This window comes from Indicator indicator, chromosome 34, assembly GCF_027791375.1.
Source record: "Indicator indicator isolate 239-I01 chromosome 34, UM_Iind_1.1, whole genome shotgun sequence".
Classification (NCBI taxonomy): domain Eukaryota; kingdom Metazoa; phylum Chordata; class Aves; order Piciformes; family Indicatoridae; genus Indicator; species Indicator indicator.
Genome location: NC_072043.1, coordinates 4,585,597 through 4,605,891, shown reverse-complemented (window position 1 = coordinate 4,605,891; position 20,295 = coordinate 4,585,597). Strand labels below are relative to the sequence as shown.

Sequence of the window (20,295 nt, the reverse complement as noted above, 5' to 3'; positions counted from 1 at the left end):
GAACAACCTGGGCTAATGCAAGGTGTCCCTGCCCATGGCAGGGAGGTTGGAACTGGATGATCTTTGAGGTCCCTTCCAACCCAAACCATTCTATGAATCTGTGAATCATGTTGTCTGATCAGACACAGACAGACAAAATGACCTAATTCAGTATCAAAACCAAGTTCTTCTACCTTCATGGCAGCTCCTGCTTTAACCACAGATGCTCTAGATTCATCTGTGAGAAATTTTACGACCAAAGCAAGTAGCACAGACCAGGAGAAAGCAGAGAATTTCTATCTTGTTGAAATCATTGTCACTTGGAAGCATTATTATCCGTTGTTATGCAGTGTCTTCTCCTTGCTAACAAACTATCTGGAGTGCTGAACTGGAGAATGACAAAGAAGGTGATTATATTGTGCAGGATGTGTTTTGCTACTCAGTTTCCAAGCTCTGCATCTACCCAGCTGCATACATCACTTACATTTATCATACAAAGCTGTTCTCTTCCTTTCTTGCATTAGCATAAAAGAAAAGGGAGCAGGAAACACTTGCCAAAAAACCCAAACAAATCTAATTCTTTCTGTTTAATTGCCAATAACTCCTCTGGGATGAAATCCTCTCATATTACAAGAAAAAAAAAACATAGATTCTGCCTTGACATCACATACTGCAACTCAGGAAACTTAAAAGCATAAGCTAGAAGACAGAACAACCAAAACAAAACAGTACTGTCAAAGCACAAAAGCAGGTGTAGGAGAAGAAAAAAAGGAGTGCAGTTGTTAGAAGCCACGAATGCTTACCAGAGAGAGACACTTAGTTAAGCAATACAGCAGCTAAACATCCAGTCCTGGTCTAGGTGGCCAGGTTCCACACTTGTTGACACTGAAGTGTGCTCACAGCATCCTGAGTCTCAAGATTGCTGGCAGAGGTCCTCATGTGCTTATTCGTTAGTGAGGTGGGCAGCCCTCCAAAGGCATGGGACATAACCATGGCTCTGCTCAGCTGTGCACACACACGAGCTAGCTCTGGGCCATGCTCCAAGCTGGCAGGACAGAAGCCACCTCCAGCCTAGAGGCCACTCAGACATTAGCATGGGGCTGCACCCAATAAGCTCTGTCTCTGTGGAGTTTGGGAGCAGAATTATGCTTACTTGTCTAAATGGAGCTGGTTTGTGTCATGTCAGCTTGCTGAGGATGATCTCTTAACTGTCTGTGCTTAATGCAACGTTTAGTGCAACCCTGCATGCTCAGAGAACGAGCACCAGGCAGTCAGAGGCAACCTACACATTCCTCCCTCTGAGTCAGCACTGAACTGTGACCCAGCAAGACGCCAGAGGAGAATTACCACCACTCCAGACAGCACCTTCCAGCTAAGCTATAAAATAGAGCCACTGATCCTTTATGACACCTCCCATGAAGGGCCTCGGTGGTAGCCTAAGCGTGGTCAGCAGCAGAGAGAATGTAGCACTTTACTTAAATGCATCAGATCAGGTCCCTGCAGAACACAAGCAACAGCCCACAAGCAAAAGAACATTTTGCAGTGTGTATGCCCACAGGAGGCCCTTTTGTTAATATTGAAGCAGCATAAAGAATCATAACTCAAACTGATTTAATTCTACCAGGAACAGTTTTAAGAGCAGGCTCTGACCTCGTGTACCAGAAAGGACAGATATGAACCTAAATTCCCATTACAGTTTTAGTGTCTAAATTACTTTTGAGATGCTGCTAAACTGCTGCAATAACCTCTCTCCACTACTAAGTGGTGTGGGATGAACGTTGCTGGGGAAATGCAAGTGATTTTACAGGTTTTATAGATGGGAAGCAGCATTTTCCTTCCCTTGGCAGAGAATCCCAGCAAGAAACCCAAGAATGACGTGGGTCTAAGTCCAAAGTGCACCTTCAGCTTGTATTTATGTCCCAAATTCTTTTGGCCAAGAGCTTACAACCACCAAGTATGATTTCTTTTTCCACTCCTCTCCACCCCCCCCCAAAATATACCTGTGTCCCTTCTTCACACTTTTCCCCATTTTCACTGGTGACTTCCATACGCATGAATTTGGGAGGGCGTCCTGGGCGCCTGCCTGGTCCAAACCTCCTCTTTCCTCGCCCACGGCCTCGCCCTCTGGCTCTGCAGAATACACAGTGCTTCAGGTTAGAGACAGAAAAGGATGGATTTGGAATCTCCACTGATTTTAGGAATTCTTTTTCAGCATCACTATTCACCCAAATCACCTCAGGAAATATGGCCTGCAGTAAACAAGAAAACCTAAGGAAATTCTGGCAGCAAAACCCCAGAGTGTTCGCTGATATCTCTTTATTGTGTGCTCTGAAAAATCTAAATCCACAAACACATTAAAATTTATTTTAGTAATCATGGGACTGAGAGGACTACTGGCTTCCAGCAAGTCCTCTGCCATGGCAACTCTTTCTTCCAACACCTCACTGTACAAGCATTTTCAGCTAGATGCAACAAGCACAGAAGGAAACCAATTTAAAACCTGAAGCTGTAAAATCCCTCCCCAAAAAGGCACTTGGCCATTGATGTCAGGCAGTAAACTGAAGGGAACAATTTTCTCTGTCAAAAAAATCCAAACAAAATGCAGCCATTTGCTAAGCTGCCTGAAAAAAAAGGCAGCAATGTCTTCTGCTCTCTGATGAGGTTTGTAGGTTCAGCTTTTAATGGGTCAAGAACTATTTTACCATCTCTGTAAGAAGGCTTCTTCTCCAGGCTTTGTATCTGCATCCACCTGAGAAGGATCAGTATTCCAATACTCTGCTACTGAAATCTTGCAGCTTTTAGGTCGTTGATGAAGAACCAAAACAAAAAAAAATCTCACTGGTTTCAACAGGATATTTATTTCCCTCAACAGGATATTTATTTCCCTCAATAGGAGTACTTATTTCCATCAAAAGGAATATTTATTTCCCTCCAAAGGAGTATTTATTTCCCTCAAGCTACTTTTCCACAAAGTCACTTACACCAGCCAGCTTCCTGGTGCCATATTCTTACCTCCTGGTGCCAAGCTGTTCTCTCCTGGGTACCAAAAGCGGTCAGTAAGATCTGTAGGGCAGAGGCCCTCCTTTCTGCAGGTATGGGGAAGCACCATAGTGATAACACACAAAGCTAAGGCTTTCAGTACCTGCTGAAGAAGTCCAGCTTCTCATCATGGGAGTTGAGGTGCTGCTGGAGCTGCTCTGAGCTCATGAAGCGACGGTTGCACTCGTAACAGGGCCAGTTCTTCTCCTGCTCTCTGAGAACTACATGCAATTGGAAATGGCAAGAACAGCATTTCAGTCACCGCAATTAAAAACCTCTTGTTTTATTTACCCCCCACCCCCTCAAGGCTTTTTGTCCTCTCTAGGCCATCGTTCTCCCCTGAACGTTAGACAGGCTGCAGAACACCCAGCACTGCTTCATTTAGCTTTTCGTTTATCCTCTCTGCGCTGTGGCTCATCAGAGGTCACTGGGGACAATTCACGTGCACTATAAACTGCTTAAAATTCTGGGAGATTTGGAAATTTACCCTTCTAAGCACCTCTGTGGCATAAATTAGGGGAGGTCAAGAGAAATCTCTCGATCTAAAGCATAAACATTGGTCTATGACACAGACTCAAGGTTAGACTTGAAGTGCACAAACAAACCCCTTGCAGCAGCAGCAGCCTAATGCTTCCCAGAGCCTGAGGTTCAAGTAGTGCAATTTTGGCAGGAGAAGAGTTAGTAGAACCAAGCCCTAATCTAGATCTGGTTCAGCTTTTCTTAACCTAGCAGAGATTTGGGACCACTGCACAGGCCATATACATGCAAGTAAGAATTACAAGACTCAGCCACCATCTAGCAAAAGCAGAGAGCAGAAGAGCCCAAGTTACCCTTCCTTTCCTCCTCAGATATGTCATGGATCTTCTGGTTCACAAACTCTGCGTAAGAGGCAGCATACCACACCTGCAGCAGCAACAGAAGGGAACAGAACACTGAGCTGAAGCCAGCACTGGAGGGAATTCATTTGAAAATGGTTTTTAAGCAATCCATTGGCTTCACCTGCCTCTGCCACTAACTCTTATCACTCCTTTCATCCTCAATAATAAACCCTGTTGAGATCAATATGCCCCCACTGAGGAATGAAAGAGCTTTGCCCAGAAACCATATCCATTTAATTTTAAGGTATAGCCTCCTAATATGAATTTTAATCTCACACATGGCTACCAGTGGCTCTCAAGGAAGTAACATCCATCTCTTCAGACCTGACTGCGTGACTGTAAAGGATGGAGGTCAGCAGAGTGCTGCTACTTGTTGTACCAACAGCAATGGAAAAGTTGTTAGCTTGGGGATTTCCCTTTTCTTTCCTGCTCTCTTTACAAAGACAATAAGGCCACAGAGACTCATTTAAAATGTTTCCAAACGTTCTGAAGGATAGGAGCAACACTGTCCTGCTTCCCAAAACAAACACCTGCCAGGCTGCAGCAGGATGGACTTGCTTTCCTTACACAAATTCAGGAAGCCTTCAGCACAGACCACCACAGGAGGCAGAAAAGACAAAGCTGATTAGAGCCTGAAATCAGATGCTCACAGTTAGCTGGGACTTCTTGCATCAGTTCTCATTTTCTCTTGCTGTTTGATTAAAAAAGTTTGGTTTTAGAAGAGATTTCTTAAAAGAGGCATGAACAGGTTTTCAGCATGGAAAATCTGGGCAAGTTTAAACTTGTAGTGGGCTGCAGGCATTTTCACAGCAGTGGTGAGTGGCAGCTAGACTGGATGTTAGAAACGAGTTCTGCACCAGGAAGGTAGTGGAACACTGCAACAGGTTGCTCAGGGAGGTAGCTGAACCCCCATCCTTGGAGCTATTCAAGGTCAGGCTTGACAAGGCTCTGGGCAACCTGATCTCATGGAGGACGTCCCTACTGACTGCAGGGGACCTGGACTACATGACCTTTGGAGGTCTCTTCCAACCCAAACCAATCTATGATTCTATAAAACAAGTCAAGGGTGCACAGAACTAACTGGAAAGGGCATCCAAGATCAAAAACCATCAGCAAAATATAGGCAGTGTAAGGCATGACAGTGACAGACAAATCATTTACATACTCTTCAACGTTCTCATTTTATACCTGAGCCAAAGCTTATATAAAATTGGTGGCTAACAACTTACTGACTTCAGTGATATTCGATTCAGGCCATCATCTGCTTCAGCAGAGGGGAAAAAACACCCTAAAACTATTTAGAACAATCATTTCTGGCACCTGGAGATGCACTTATAGAGCAGCAACTCTAAGATATGATTTCAGCAGTAGGAAAAAAAGAGTCCCAAAACATGAGCAATGCCATACCTTGAGTTCCTGCTTGGGCTCCACGTTTTTAATGGTGGTGTAATAAATGTGGTGGCCATACTGATAGGCGACCAGGTTCTGCTCCAAATGGTTCTGAGCTGGACGCACAAACATCATCCAGTTACAAAGAGCCTCGCTAGAAAGCTCAAACCATAGGTCCTCTTGCAAATCTCTCTCTTTTCTGTCACCCTTATCAAGAGAAACCTGTAGCAAAAGCCAATTACATGTGACTGTAACTGCCTGGCAGAAGGTTCAAATGACTTTGAGTTGCTAAAAAACCAACTGTGTCCATGCAGCTTTGACATCAGGAAGGCAATGCAGGCTTAGCCAGCTGTCTCTCTTTGCTAACAGGGATCCAGAAACAGGCAGCACTGAGGAAAAGCATTTAAAAACAGGTAGAGATTTAACTAGGGACCCTTCCATGGCTTTCAAGGGCAAGAAGCATTCATTGAAAGGGCTGGTACTTGATGTGTGGCTCTAAGTGAGGCACCAGAAGCTGTGGCTATGCAGCATCAGATGTTCTAACTGACAGAGCCACTTCTCTTTTCACTTCCTGATTCATGACACAGCCTCAAGCTGGAAGCAACTTCTTTAGCTGAACTTCTGTTGGGTGACTGAATCTGCCTGTGTTACAACTTCCCTGCCAGAGACTGGCCATCAGAGAACAGAACTCTCAAGACTGGACCTATCTCCAGCAAAGAAAGGACCAATTCCTATAATTAAACCAGTACATAAATGGGTAAGTTCAGCCAAATCCACACACCTCATGCTGACTTGGCATGAGGAAGGGGAGAAATCTCTTTCCTCTACCCTACATCTTGTGGGGGAGAGGAGGTAAAGGGGAAGAAAAATACTTTTAGCTTAAGTTACACAAAACAATAGTTGCCAAACATCCTCACATGGGGCTATTTTGATGTCCAGATGCTGCTTCAAGCCCATGTGAGAGTGACTCAGAGATGGAAGTAACATCTCCACAAATGCCAGTGGCATCCTGGGATACATCAAAAGCAGCATGGCAGCAGATGAGGAGAGGTGACTCTGCCCCTCAAGTCTGCTCTGGTGACACTTCACCTGCAGTACTGTGTCTATGGGACCCTCATACAAGAGGAGCACAGACCTGCTAGAGCAGGCCCAGAGGAAGGGCACAAACATGATCAAAGGGCTGGAGAACCTCTCCCACAAAGTCAGGCTTAAAGAATTTAGGCTGTTCAGCCTGGAAAAGAGAAGGCTCTAGGAAGACCTTAGAGCAGCATTTCAGTATCTGAAGGGTGCTACAGGAAGGGGGCTACAGAAGGGGCTGTTTAGAAGGGCTTGGAGTGAAAGGATGAGGGGCAATGGTTTGAAACTGGAGCAGGGGAGATTTAGGTTGGACATCAGGAGGAAGGTCTTCACAATGACAGTGATGAAATCCTGGAACGGGTTGCCCAGGGATGTGGTGGAGGCTGTGGACACATTCAAGATCAGCCTTGATGTGGCCCTGGGCTGCCTGCAGGAGGTGTCCCTGCTGACTGTAGGGGGGTTGGACAAGATGATCTTTGAGGGTCCCTTCCAACCCAGTGCAACCTGTGACAACCTCATGAATATGAAAAGCTTAAGCACAAACTGATCCCCCCTCTCCCATGCACCCCCTTACCTTCAAGTGGATGTAACAGTCTTTGAGCTCAGTCTGTCTCACCAGGGGGCCCTCCACCGGTCCAAACTGTGTGCGCTTCGGGATCCGCCTCTTGGAGAAGACACCTCCCAAAAACCTGTCTATGTAGAGCACCAAGGGCAGGCTGGCCCTGGCCCTGGTCAGCACAGGCCGATTGGGTATGGGATGCAGAGGCCCATGCTTGGGACACACGGAGGGATGGGCATTATTGCACTCTTCACACCCTACAAGACAAAGTCAGAGAGGACATGACTGTCAGGCAGGCGCTCCCGTAGCAGCTCAGGGCACACAGCCTTCTCTCTCTCTAAACACCTCTGGCACAGCTGTGGGAACGTTTATCCCAATAGTCTGTCTGCATTGTCAAATTGTAGAGAGGGCAAAATGAAGAACAAAGCAGCTCAGAGACTCCACCTAAACCAGAACCTTGTCTTTCCAGGAAGGCATCTCAATATGAGCCCATTTTCCTGGGGTTTACGTATTACTACTACAATCTGAATGGATTCCAGCTCTTTTTACAAGAGGGCTGGTGGAGGGGAAAGAAAAAGCAGCTCATCATAGAATCACTGAACTATCAAGGTTGGAAGAGATCTTAGAGATCAAGTCCATACACTACATGCTTCTTCATATGCTTACATAAATCATTGGGATCGAAAGGTCGAGGTGGATCTGGATCCCATTCATCCATGTCAGTGTCTTCCCCTTCTTCATCCTCATCATCATCATCATCATCTTCCTCTTTTGCTTCCATTCTTCCCATTTGATTCTGCAGGGGTGCTAAAGGGTCAGAGCCATCCACTGCCTCCATAGGAGGTAACACCTGGTTATGCACCGGTAATGATGCCTGAGGAGAGAAGTCACAAACAGTCAGCATTGACCATGGAGAAAAACACTCTGAGAAAGACATGCAACAAAGGTTCTTGCTAGCCTACCCTTCCCACTTCCTTTGCTAATGAAAAAAAGGACAAGTGAAAGTGAAGTGACATGATAAATGATTGCTGAGGGATGTTTTGCATAGCTGCTGCTGCTGCCAGCCTCACTCAGGACAGCTCTATGTCACTACCTTCCTCTACCCTGTCAAGGGCTGACTTGATGAGAGAAGAAAATGCTATCAGAGAAGTTCTGGACCTTCACAGAAGGTCTGTAATGTCCAGGCTCTGTGGAAACTATCTAGAGCCTGAGGCTGTATTTTAACTCCTGTACAAGTGAGAGAATCCTGCACTTTGGCACAGTATCTTGTCTCTCCTACCACACCATCAAACAAACAATCCCCAGAGCACACACATGGGGATCAATAAGGAATGAGATAACACAAGGACTAAACACAGACTGTGGGACACGGAGGACAGTTGAGAGCATTGCATTCTTTCACTAAAGTTTATCCCTTTCCCTGCAAAAAAACACCAAAAAACCCCAACAAACTGAGGTGCACTGCAGAGAACATTCCCTCACCCACACAGGTTTCTCAGGTGGGCAACAAGACACACAACACACAGTCAAGCTGTCTGGCAGAGACCCTCTGCATGTTGTTCCTGTGTGACAGTCAGCGTTACACCTTCTGTTAACTCTGCTTTTTGAGTCCTAGGAGAGGATTTTAAGGTGGATGCTCAAGACAGAACAATCTGGACAACAGGGTTCTCTGTACATTAAATACACGATGTCTCCTAAATAAAAAAAACAACCACCCAACCCCACACATTCCATGGTGAGACTATGAAAGACAGCACCAATCTGTGCTACAGCTCTGCCTCCTCTCCTCCTGGATCCCTCAGACACGTTTCATCACCCGAGACAATGGAGCAATGAAAGCAAAAGGAAAGGGTGCCTGGCAACTTACTCTATCTGCTTGTGGACCCTGCTCCAGAGCCATTTGCTGGGGGGATTCGGCAACGTTGCCGAGCACGGAGAGGTTGGTGGGATTCATGCTCTGAGCAGCAGCAGGCAAGAGCACAGTGACCTAAAATTATAGGCACTCATTTTAGCACTGCGTCATTTCCACCACTCACTTCCACATGGGCAGTGCCCTGCATGCAAAGCTCCCTCCAGGCCTACCCTGGGTCAAAATCTGCAGCAGTTCAATGATCTTGTTATTTTTTTTTTCTTTTTAGGTAGGAATGATGGACTTGGAGCACTTCAGCTCTTGGTACACAACAGTGATCTGGGGGCTGTTTTCTCTTCTATCCCCAAATTTACAGTTGGTTTTAAGGGAAAGTGTAAAGAAGGAAACCTCAGAGTGGTTCCAAAATGTTTTATTGATAGGGTGATAGGCATTTTATATATATCAATACAATTAAATAAATAAAAAAAATCTATTTATATCCTCTTTTTCTTTATCTTTTCCTCAAGCAAACCAAAATTCATAGAATCACAGAATTATCAGGGTTGGAAGGGACCTCAAGGATCATTCAGTTCCACTCCCCTGCCATGGGCAGGGACACCTCACACCAGATCAGGTTGCTCACAGCCACATCCAGCCTGGCTGCAAAAACCTCCAGGGATGAGGCTTCTACCACCTACCTGGGCAACCTGTTCCAGTGTCTCACCACTCTCAGGGTGAAGAATTTCCTCCTAACAACCAGTCTGAATCTACCCATTTCTTTGATCCCCTTGGAGGATCAAGCCCTCAAATAAAAGGATTCCAATAATTCTATTTTCTTGACATTATTTGCTCACACTTATATTTGTGATTGTTTTCATACTATTTTTTTTTTGGTGTACTAACAAGAAAAGGAATGCACTGATGCAAAATTAATGCTCCCATCATCCACTCAGTAAGAAAATAAAGCAGAATTAAGATCCTAGGAAATCACCTTTCCTGTCTTCCCTTCCCTGCTTATCTCTACAGGAATTTGCACTGTTATCCCTCGTGATTTTTCATCCCTCTTCTACAGCTGACATCATGTGGCTTCTCGTTTGTGCCTCTGACTGTTAAGCAGCTTTTATGCTAAATTAAAGCCCCTCTACAGAATGCTGAATAAATATCAGATAAATCTGAGAACAGCAAATTGTGCCAAGAGTGAAGGAGCAGACCAGAAAAATCCATAGTATAAGCAGAGGGTCTTAAACCTTCAAATCCAGTTGTTTTGCTTAAAGAGGTGCTAGGAGCAAATTATGAAACTGCTTAGAAACTACAGGGGAGAAAAAAAAAACAAAACAAAACAAGACTTCAGGGAGCAGGAACCTGCCAAGATGACAGCTGAAGCAGGCTGTCTGGTATTGACATCCCTGATGCCAAGTGGCAACAGAAAAGGAATCATTATTGGATGGCACACCTCCAGGTCTGCCAGCAGTGAGAGGTTCATGCAAGTTTGTGTCTGTTTGTACCTCCTATTAGCACTTCCTGCTACTAATCACACTTCAAACATAGCCTTGCTTTCCTTTCCATGCCTGACACTGTGAGGCATAAAGGCATGATTTAGAAAAAACTTTCCATTTCTTTTGAAGGACACAAGGAGCTTCAGTTACTACTTGAACAGTTTGGGCATGTCCCACGTGAGCTGCTGATGTAAAAACACCTACAAAGGCAGGAGCTGCCCTTCACCAGCTAAGGAACACCTCTGCTGGGACTGCCATCAGATGGAGCTGAGGACACACAGACAAGTGCTCATGTCCTTGCTGCTCAACAGCACTCAACCTCTGCTGTCAGAGTGTCATTTGCACTGCACATCAGCTCTGCTTTTAATTACATCAGGTATTTATTTGTTTAATGAGCTTTGAGATAATTGAACAGGATTTTGGGGGCTTTTTAAAGCAAGGAAATTGATGTGGCAAAAAATTCCAGAGTGACACTCCCAATGAGAGAACAGGAAGGAAGCAGGTAACACCTTTACTGTGCCAGTCATTGTTTCCTGCCTATCCCTCAACAGTTTCTTTCAGCAAGAAGAAAATTGCTTTTCAGTGCAGACCCAACCCTTCTCTCTGCCCCAAGCCTGTCAAGAAATACACATTTTAGTAATGGCATTAAAAATTATTCAGATCTCACACATCCACTTACAGCTGCCTTTAAAGGCTCACCAAGCAGTAATGATTTTAAGTCTCCATGAGGAGCAGAGAATTTGAACTAGAGATTGAGAGCTGAAAGCACCTACACCTCTTTGCCACCCCTGCAGCCCCCAAAGATACCAAATAAAGTTAACAACAAAAGCTTTCATGGATTTACAGAACGGTTTGGGTTGAAAGGGAGCTTAAAAATCATCTAGCTCCAACCCCCCTGGCATTGGCAGGGACATTCTCCCCATCCATGACAGATAAAAAAAGAGAAAGCATCAAAATTTTGTAATATTTATGGATTTGATTCTGTTGCTGGCCCACTTCACACTGGTGAGCACACCTGGGATGCCCTGGTAAGGTAAAAGAGAAAGTAATGGAACTTTTTGAGATTTTACAACTAATTCCCTTTAAAGTTTCTAGCAGAATTAGAATCTGATCCAAACTTTCTATCCCTTGAGAGCCTTTTATGGACTTAAAGGCATTGGGATGCTAATCTGTAGAAGGACAACTGCAAACCCAGCCTTTCCAGAATGACTTTATTAAAACCGAGTCAACCACATCCGTTTGGTGATTAAAGGGACAAGAATGAAAGACTTCTCATTACATCTGGGGCAGTAAATTAGTATTTTTGTTCATCAATAAACTCAAACTCTCTGCAGGTTTGCTGTCATTCATGCACAAGTTGGTCAAGCTAGCAGTGGCTTCTTCCTGTAAGCTTTCTGCCCTTGATCCCTGGGATGACAAATCCAGGGATAGCTTATTACACTCTAGCACCACAACAATGTGTCTTAACCTTCAGGAACAGTTTCAAGCCCAAAGACAGACAACAGTGTCTCCTTCTTACCTGCTGGGTGGTGGCATCCTGTTGGACGTAAGCCACTTGGGACGGATCTGTAAACAGAGTCTAGACAAAGTGAAAAAGGTTTATCAAAGCGGCCTTGGGCTTGTGTGCTCCCAGCTCACACAAACATCACCCTGCTGCCCACAAGTGAGCCACAGCTGATCTTCTGCTAACTTGGAGCATGCTATTGCCACACTCCCTTCATTCACTTACCCATGTGAATCTACATGCACAGAGATTGGGCTCAAATTAGGGAGTGCTCCATAATAAGAGGATTTCATAGGTATGTGGCATTTTTCATCTATGTATTTAAAGAGGGGGGGGCTTCCTCCTAGGAAATGCAAGGTTCAGATGAAAACGAAGTATTGACTGAGGTCAGCCTTGCTTACTTGGCCAAAACTTGAAATATCTCAGCTTGTAGCAGTCTGGCTCCAAGAAAATAAAGCATGGCATCATCCAAATTCCACTAATGCTTTGATAATTTCATAGAATGGTTTGTGTTGGAAGGGACCTCCAGTCTAACTCTCCCCTTTTCCAGCTCAAAGCCATGGCCCCTTGTCCTGTAATTACAAGTCTTCGTAAAAAGTCCCTCTCCAGCTTTCTTGTAGCCCCCTTTGGATACTAGAAGGCTGCTCTAAGCTCTTCCTGGAACCTTCTCTTTCCCCAGCTGAACAACCCCAACTCCCTCAGCCTGTCCCCACAGGGGAAGTGCTCCAGCCCTCTGATCACCTCAATTGCATTCGAGTGCCTTAACACTACACCTCTGCTGACAAAATGCCAGTATTCAGAGTTGGGGAGTCATTTGGTCAGTAACTTCCCCTCAAAATATCCTCTCAGAACATTCCACCAGGTAGGAATTGCTTTTATGTAACAGCCAAGAACTGCACAAGGGAGAGACCACACCAGTGCTGCTGGTGTCAAGTACAAGCACTTTGTAGAACTGCTAATCTGTCCTGTCAGCAAAGACTTCATAAAACATTCTTGACAAAGAGTGATTGTCCCTCTTGTTTTATCTGTCTGCACAGGAATACAGATGCAGGCTATATTAACCCCCTGTAAACACATGTCAGAGAGTAAAGGCTATTTGATATCATTGTGAAGAAGAAAAAAGAACCTAGGTCTATAAAAATCAACTTCTTTGCAGAAAAACTACAAAATCAGTTGAATACACCAAGATCCTCTGCAGAAAGACAGGACTTGTTGTAACTATCAATTATAAGAACAGTACTACACAAAACAAGGACTCTTCCAGAAGGCACATCAATCACTCTCAGCATTTTACTGAATTCAGAGGCAGAATTTCTGGAGAGATTATCCATGTTTTGAAAAACAACTTTGATTTAATTATCATCTGGTCCACCTTCAGTGAAATAACCAGTATTTCATAATTCATAGCCCTGCCATCCTTTGATTACCACATTTGCACATCAGACAAAGGAACAGCATGAAGCCCCTGCTCAGCAACAGGCAGATAAAAGTGCTAAGAGCAACTGCCTGCTATTTTCCAGTTGTGTCGCTTGGCTGGGGACTGGCTTTCATCTCAAGCAAGATTGGTTTGTTTGTTTCCTAAGTGCCAAAACGGGGTGGGCCCAGAACCACACATGCCTGGGTAGCTTCCACAGGATGGATGTAAACCAGGGTGTGCTCTGAGGTGTCCACAGAGGTGTAGGAGGTGCCATCGGCCGTGTAGACCACCTGCTGCGAGGGCCGGTCCTGCTCATCGCTGTACACGATCTGTGCCACCGTGCCCCCCTCGGGCACAAAGTGCACCTGGAAGAGAAAAACAGGCCCTGGAGTGAAACTTCTGCTGTTGTATGCCTGTGGGAAACACCACAGACCTCACTGCTTGCAGAGATGCCTTGGAAACTGCATGGAAAGGAGTTGGAGAGAGGGGGTTGGTCTCTTCTCCCCAGTAACAAATGATAGGATGAGAGGAAATAGCCTCGAGTTGCACCAGGGGAAGTTTAGGTTGGACAACAGAAGAAATTTCTTCACTGGAAAGGTTCTCAAAAACTGGAACCAGTATTTGAGAGGTTCCAGGCTCCCCAGGGAGGTGGCTGAATCCCCATCCCCTGGAGGTGTTTCAAAGAGGCAGAGATGTGATTCTGAGGGGCAGGATTTAGCACCAGCCCTGGCGGAGTTAAAGAATGGTTGGACTTGATGACCTTCAAAGCCTTTTCCAACCAAAATGCTTCTGTGATTCTCTGAAAGCAGAGAGCACCTTGAGTCCCAGCTACCCAACCAATGCTTGTGATAAGACACATTTAAAATCTCCTCTGCATTATGCTAGCAACACAGGAATCTGTACATAAACCCCAGCATCCTGGTTTTACTCTGCAGTTTAACTCAAGACCTACCTGCCTACAAAGGGCACCTTCCAAAACTTAGTTCTTAGATCATCCTTTGAAAATCCATAACAGAAGGCAAGCTCATGACAGCTTATCAACTAGCTCAGGAAGGAAAGATATGAACTAGTGTATCTCTGGGATTTATGGGTGTATTGTTTCCCTCCATTCCCATAGTGCTGTCTGGATTTATGGTAATTACTTCATTCAGCTACTTCTGTAGTTGGAGGCAATTTTTCCTGCCTGATGAACACCTAACAGAGTCTATTAACTTTGATACTGCTCCAAGGAAGAGTATTGCACCTATCAGGGGGAAGCAACGGTGTATGTTAGATTGCTTCTCTGGAGTGTGTACACACAGCACCAGTAGAAAATTCAACTATTTAACCAGAGGAACAGAGAAGTGAAAGCATTAAGCAATGATTCCAAGGACTACTGGCACAAGTCATGGCTAGGGCAGCTGATTTTGACAGAGCATCATGATCATAAATGGTGATCAAGCTAGAATAGTTAATCCCAGTGGCAGCAGGATCATGTTTATCTTTTGACACCCTTTACACACTAAAACCCACTTTCAGCACACAGGAAAAATAAGCCACTTAGCAGAAAACCTCATTTTAGTGTCCATATTCACATCAAATGCACATAAAATGATGCCACATCAGTTAAATATTTTATTTACTCTGCTTCCCCCTTTTAGCTTCTGCTTCAGGAGACACCTTGGGGAAGCTAAGTGCTGATTCCATACAAGAAATCCTCATGCAAACACTCCAGTGAGGGTGAGTGCAGTGCTTTGGTTTCAGAAAACACTTCACAGCAGCTAGTTAAGCCTTCTAACTGGCTTGTGCAAACAACAGTATGGTTCTCCCCTTGTGTGGGTAACCAGGCCACTGAAAACTGCCTGCCTTTGTGAATTTCAAAGCTGGAAATTACCCAGAGAGTCCAAATTTCTCAGCTTGTGGGTCAAACGATGTGCAGCACATCACATCTTCAAAAGAATACACAATCTACAGCCTTCTAGAAATCCTTGGCTGCATTATCTCAGGGACTAGCTGCACACATCAGAACTGGGCTGTATTAGTCACTCACTGTTAACATTTCTCCTTTCCCCACTACCCAGATGCCTGACTGGAAAAAATTATTCATCTTACTTTCCCCCAGGTCCGCCCACAGTTCCAACTGATACAATTGATGCCATCAAAAAGGGCTGCCACAGAGCACAGATCTGGTTAATATTCATTAATCTGAATACCCTTTCACTTTCCCACATGGTTATGCACATTTTTGGACACTGAAACTTCCCATAGCCCCTGGCTGGTTTTGCTTAGCTCCTTTCAGGTGGCTGTGCATTCACTGCTGTGGTTTGCTGAAGCTTTAACCCCAAACCATCACAGACACGTTTGTGTTCATAAATGGAAGTTGAGTTTCTGGGCTCTAAGGAAGGGTTGCATGTGAAATTCTGCTTGCCCAGCCACCCCACCAAGCCCAGTTCAGCCTGAAACAAAGCACTCTGGAAGGCACTAATCACCTGAGCAGTATTCTGTTCCTGCTCAGCAGAGTCAGTCCACACCTGAGGACTTTCCTCTTTGGAGTCCATCTCCTCCCCACCGTGGTGCTCCATGAGGAGAGAGATCTAATGGAGGAATGTCTGGCTGAATAGATTCATCTGTTCACTGTGGGTCTGCTTCCAGAAGACAAGGTGATCTTGAACATGGCTATAAAAAAACAAAAGAGATGGAGATATCAAACCAACTGCGACACACAGAAGGGAGGTATGAGGTATTATCAGCTACTGCCCTACAAGAGCACACTGCCAGAGTTGGCTTTACAGACAGCGCAGTCTCATTTTCCATGCTCAAGTTCTGCTGTATAATGCTTTCCATGTCCTATTTAAAAAGGAAACAAGTCAACCATTGCTCCAATTACACTGAAAGATTATATTGGATGCCTTCTGCACTGAAAGATGAGACTGAATTCCTCCTGCACTTCTCTCCTTGGCCACAGGCAGTCCACAAAATATTCTTCACTTTGTCCTTCTAGGACAGGCCCAGAAGTCAATGAAGGGTGCAGAAAATTGACCTGAAGCTTCCAACTGGGAAATGTTTCATTGAGAGACACATCACCAGTTTCTTGGTTCATCTGCAAGAGGTTTTGCTTGAGAACCAACTACAGGCAGCTTTCACCTTGTGCCAAGCTGCAGTCCCTGTTGGTATTCAAGCGGTGTTACAAGAGATAACTTTGAGAATAAAGAACAAGGAAACTTAAACGCTAATTCAGACGAGCCTAGAGATCCTGACAAATTGCTTCCCAGCTAGGTTTTATTCACCTCTTGCAGTTTTATTGGGGCCTCTCAATCTGCCACTGGGAATCTCAGAAGTGTAATTTACAGCCCCAGTGACTGGTTTAGTCAGTGGTTCATCACCTTCCCAGTCCTTCGTCTCCGATGCCACATTAAATCACCAGCCCAGGAATTAGCACGAGGCTGAACCCATTTCATTTTTCAGCGAGTCCAATTAACTGAATTTTATACCCAGAGTCTCAGTGGGCTGATCCAACACCAGCCCCTGCTCTGCGAAGAAAGCAGAAGGCTCCTTGCTGATGCTTCCACGCATTTGCATTTTAAATGCAAATTATTTTAGTCATAATTTATTCCCATAAAAGCTAGCAGTTGGCTTGTCACTGACAAACTAAAAAAAGATAAGAAGGGAATAAAAAGCAGCAGGCACCTTCTGCTAATTTTGCCAGTGAGGACACAGCTCTGCAGACCCCAGCACTGAGTGTACCTCTGGTCCTGGCCAGGGTGTCTAACTCAGTAGAGAACACCAATGAACTGCATGGTGGGGAACAAAAAAAAAAAAGCAGTCATAAAAATCATATGACTTGCACACATGCAAAGAAAAACTGTGGGAGAGCTATTTCTGGGCATTGCTAGACAGTAAGTGATACCTCCATTGGTGACTGGAGCTGCCTCATGCAGAGCAACACACGTGTGACACATGGTCCCCCACACAAGCAGACACCGAGGAGCAGTTCTCACTTCCTGTTAGAACCACACAGCCCTCAGTTCTGGGACAAAGGAGCAGGACTCCTATTTCCACTAACAAGGAAATAATATTGATTTACACATTACAGCACACACGAGCCCTGATCCATCACCCAATTCCTACCTAGTGCCTTTCATCCAGCTCACTGGAAGTTCATAGACTCATAGAATGGTTTGAACCTTTGAAGTTCATCCAGCCCAGCCCTCCTGGACACCTTCAACTAGAGCTCAGAGCTCCCAAACACACCCCAGGGATGGGGCTTCTACCACCTCTCTGGGCAACCTGGGCCAGAGTCTAACCATCCTCAGCATCCAAAATTTCTTCTTTCCATCTGGTCTAAATGTCCCCTTAGTTTCAAACCATTAGACCTTGTTCTGTCCAGCTAAAAAGTCTGTCCTTATCTTTCTGTCAGGCCTCTTTAAGTACAGGAAGGCTAAAGTAAGGTCTCCCCAGAGCTCCTTCCCACGTTATTAAGGATTAATTCACATTTTCTCATACCTACTCCTACCACTTCCACCAAATTTCACCACTCATTTTATCAGGCAGAGGATAATCAAGTGGTCTAGGACAGCCTGTGTGAAGCACAGCAGCTTTTATGCCACTAACATAACTTCAACAACAAATTTTGTGTAAAATCAAACCCTTATCCTGGCCATTTTCTTTGGCTGATTTAACACCAACAGCTTTTTTCCTTCACTGTCATTATTAACCACGAGCCAATTCAAGTAATGGCACTGACAATATCCAGGAGTTGAATCCATTACCAGACAGCAAATGGCTCAGAACAATACAAATAAATGCTGGAGGTTTGGAGTCTGGGGGGTTTCTTTTAAATACAATTATCCTGCTAGTAATAATTCAATCACTGGTTAATTTAATTGCATTAAGAGAAAGGCACAGTTCTGGCTAATTCCACATGGTACAACAAGTAGCAGAATTTTTGGCTGACCTTCCCCACAAACAGATACTGAAGGTCTGAAGGAAGATGCTGACTCACTCCTGCAGACTCATTTTGGCACAAACAATTTACATCTTGAGTGGAAAGGAGACTGAGGGGTTCAGACAGGTCTTTAATAGGCAAAGCAAGGCATTAAGATTCATATCTGCAAAAGGACTGTACCAAAAAGTTGGGAAAGAAAGCAGAAAACAGTCATCTCAAGAACATTTTGTGGCTCTAAAGGTTAGCAGTAAGCTGAAAACTCAGGGAAAAATGTGAAGTTGAGCCAAATTGAGTGGCTCAGTGATGCAGTTTCTATAATTGGTACAGTTTTCTCACAGAAATGAAAAAAAAAAAAAAAGTATATATTGCTCAGCCCAGCCAATTGTGTAGCAATAACAATCAGACAGCATTGGGAGCTGGAGGATTTGCTGATGCTTTCAACTTCAGCACTTCAAAAATACATGCTAGGATCTGCCCCTCTGGTATGGATCTCAGGGAATTCTCATTGCTTCTATCACCACCAAAACACCCAGAGAAGCAGGTTTCCCTGGAAACTTGGATATGCTGAGTGAGAAATCAGGCAGCAGACACCCCAGAGAGGTCCCAAAGGCCAGGCAATCTCATTAGTACCAAATAAAGAGGGCAGGAGGCAGGAGCAAGCACTGCAATTTAGCTGGTAGCAAAGCCAACAAAGTGAAACAAGTCCTGCAGTTAAGGTCAGCAGCTGAGAAGCAAGATCTGGTCCAAAGTCACTGCCCACAAAACCACCAGGAAAAGCAATCACCTGAGCAAGTTTTCTAACACTGGAGGCAGAAAAGACCAAAGTAACTTTGCCCACTATCCCTCCATAGGATGCTCTCCCTCGTAAATCCTCCACGATCTTATTTTCTTCTTCAAATCCCCCTGTCAATATCCATGAGAGCTGTGACACTGACAGTCACAGTGCCTCGAGGTGGTAAAGATTTCCCCGTGGCCTTCCCTCTGCAGAGAGGTCTCACTGCACCAGCAAGAAGCAGCAGCAGATGTCCAGCTCAGCACATAGCCACAATATGTTAATCAGATCAGCTGCAGAAGAATCACCATGAGGCCTCCAGGCTAAGCCTGTAAGCAGTACCAGTTTGGGAGATATAAGCAGAGAAAATACTGGCAAGTTCTGCAGTGTCCAAGGGGGACATTATGAGCCCTGTCACCCACCATATCAACTGCAACTCTGTCACCACCCCAGTGCTCATGGACAAGCTGCTGTCATGCACATGGGCAGGAAGCAATGCCAACGTGTGAGATGCTAAACCATCTACAGAAGCTGTGAAGACAGCATTTTCTTCCCCAATACAGCTGGCATGCCTCATCTGGTCCATGCTGAAATGCTAGTAGGTATAAACAGAGCCCAGCACCACTCCAGCACGTCAGTGGCAGGATGCAGTGTCATGTCCAACGTGCATCAGGATAGAATGTGAATCAAGGACCCACAAAACCCCAACTAGTTTCAGGGAAAGGCAGATCCAAACCCAACACTGCTGTTACCTTGGACATAGCCAACTTCCACTCATAATAGCCAACTGTCTGCCTCTTCAGGTAAGTGCAAGTAAATCCACCACCTCTTCAAGACACAACAGATTGCTTTCATAGAATCATAGAATCAAGAAGGCTGGAAGAGACCTCAAAGATCATCGAGTCCAACCTGCCACCCTACACCTCATGACTATCTAAACCATGTCCCCAAGTGCCACGTCCAAACCCCCCTTGAACACCTCCAGGGATGGTGACTCCACCACCTCCCTGGGCAGCCCATTCCAATGGCCAACCACTCTCTCTGTGAAGAACTTTCTCCTCACCTCCAGCCTAAACCTCCCCTGGCGCAGCTTGAGACTGTGACACCATTCCCATTTACCTTCTGAGACCTCTGCCCATGCTCTTCAGTTCTTGCTTTTTCCATCCAAACAAACAACAAAAAAAATCATGAACACTGAAGCTTCTCCTCTGCAGCTCCCAATGCTTGGAAAGCACCTCTGTGTCACTTTGCAAACAGTTCTTCATCCTTTTTGAAGTCTCACTTCAAAAATCCTGCTGCCCACCACGATACTCCTGTTACACCCCTCTCTCCTGCTCCTGCAGCATGCTGTTTTCTCCAAAGCTGTGTTATTAAACCAGCAGCTTCCCCCAGTCACTGCATTCAGCTCTGGA

General features: G+C 45.0%; 1 protein-coding gene across 2 annotated transcripts in view; it reads right to left on the bottom strand.

The window, feature by feature from the left end:
* Positions 1-15,748, bottom strand: part of PRDM10 (PR/SET domain 10) — a 31,897-nt gene extending 16,149 nt beyond the window's left edge. For both annotated transcript variants that reach the window (XM_054395533.1, XM_054395532.1), the window contains exons 1-10: positions 15,656-15,748; positions 13,388-13,552; positions 11,786-11,845; positions 8,789-8,908; positions 7,588-7,795; positions 6,937-7,178; positions 5,304-5,507; positions 3,849-3,921; positions 3,122-3,239; positions 1,980-2,109 (exon numbers count right to left, since the gene is read on the bottom strand). In XM_054395533.1, coding sequence (XP_054251508.1) covers positions 1,980-2,109; positions 3,122-3,239; positions 3,849-3,921; positions 5,304-5,507; positions 6,937-7,178; positions 7,588-7,795; positions 8,789-8,908; positions 11,786-11,845; positions 13,388-13,552; positions 15,656-15,748 — 1,413 coding nt within the window. The remainder of the gene's footprint in view (positions 1-1,979; positions 2,110-3,121; positions 3,240-3,848; positions 3,922-5,303; positions 5,508-6,936; positions 7,179-7,587; positions 7,796-8,788; positions 8,909-11,785; positions 11,846-13,387; positions 13,553-15,655) is intronic.
* Between the last annotated feature and the right edge of the window lie 4,547 nt (positions 15,749-20,295).